Here is a 562-nt window from a genome sequence, read left to right as displayed (position 1 = left end):
ATCATTAACAATTTTGCTTTTTTCAGTGTTGGTGACGATTTTGAAGAGGCAGAAGAGGATGAGAACCTCGATGATTGCAAGAAGGAGAGGTATGCTGTTTATTTCTTTGATGAATCCACTATGATTCCTTCTATCCTCCAGTTCATCTTTTGGCCATCTCATTTGAAAAGATAAATGTAGTTTTTATAGTGTGTGTTAGAGGATGGTGGTAAAGGGATAAACATTTTGACATGAGAAGGCTGGCAAGAAAACATCTCATTTGTTTAGGATATACAAAAACTAGCAAAATTTAATATATGGATATATTTTTTTGGCAACAAACTGTTTTTAGGTTAGTTGTTCTAGTATCTAGACTTGACCCCAGATTTATTCTTTTTAATGCAGTAATTAAGATAAGCTCTATATTACTTAGTGAATGTCTCATTTTCAGGAGGATGAAAATCAAATGGAAATTCTTGCTGCTGGGGAAGGCAATCAGGTCCCCACACAGAAGCGAATCACAACTCCATATATGACGAAGTAATAAGCATTACTTTTTTGTTTGTTTCACAGTTGTATGTAA

General features: G+C 34.2%; 2 protein-coding genes across 2 annotated transcripts in view; one reads left to right on the top strand and one right to left on the bottom strand.

Moving 5' to 3' along the window:
- Positions 1-562, bottom strand: part of LOC119588224 (adenylyl cyclase-associated protein 1-like) — a 34,814-nt gene that overhangs the window by 17,555 nt on the left and 16,697 nt on the right. The gene's annotated exons all lie outside the window — the stretch shown is intronic.
- The window catches only part of LOC119587963 (DNA-directed RNA polymerases I, II, and III subunit RPABC2-like), an 8,285-nt gene that overhangs the window by 7,083 nt on the left and 640 nt on the right, over positions 1-562 (top strand). The window contains 3 exon segments of the mRNA XM_037936677.1: positions 27-73; positions 76-89; positions 431-519. Coding sequence (XP_037792605.1) covers positions 27-73; positions 76-89; positions 431-519 — 150 coding nt within the window.

The sequence above is a fragment of the Penaeus monodon genome, chromosome 23, assembly GCF_015228065.2.
Source record: "Penaeus monodon isolate SGIC_2016 chromosome 23, NSTDA_Pmon_1, whole genome shotgun sequence".
NCBI classification, from domain to species: domain Eukaryota; kingdom Metazoa; phylum Arthropoda; class Malacostraca; order Decapoda; family Penaeidae; genus Penaeus; species Penaeus monodon.
Note: the sequence above shows the minus strand (reverse complement) of the source record. Positions and strands in the feature narration are given on the sequence as shown.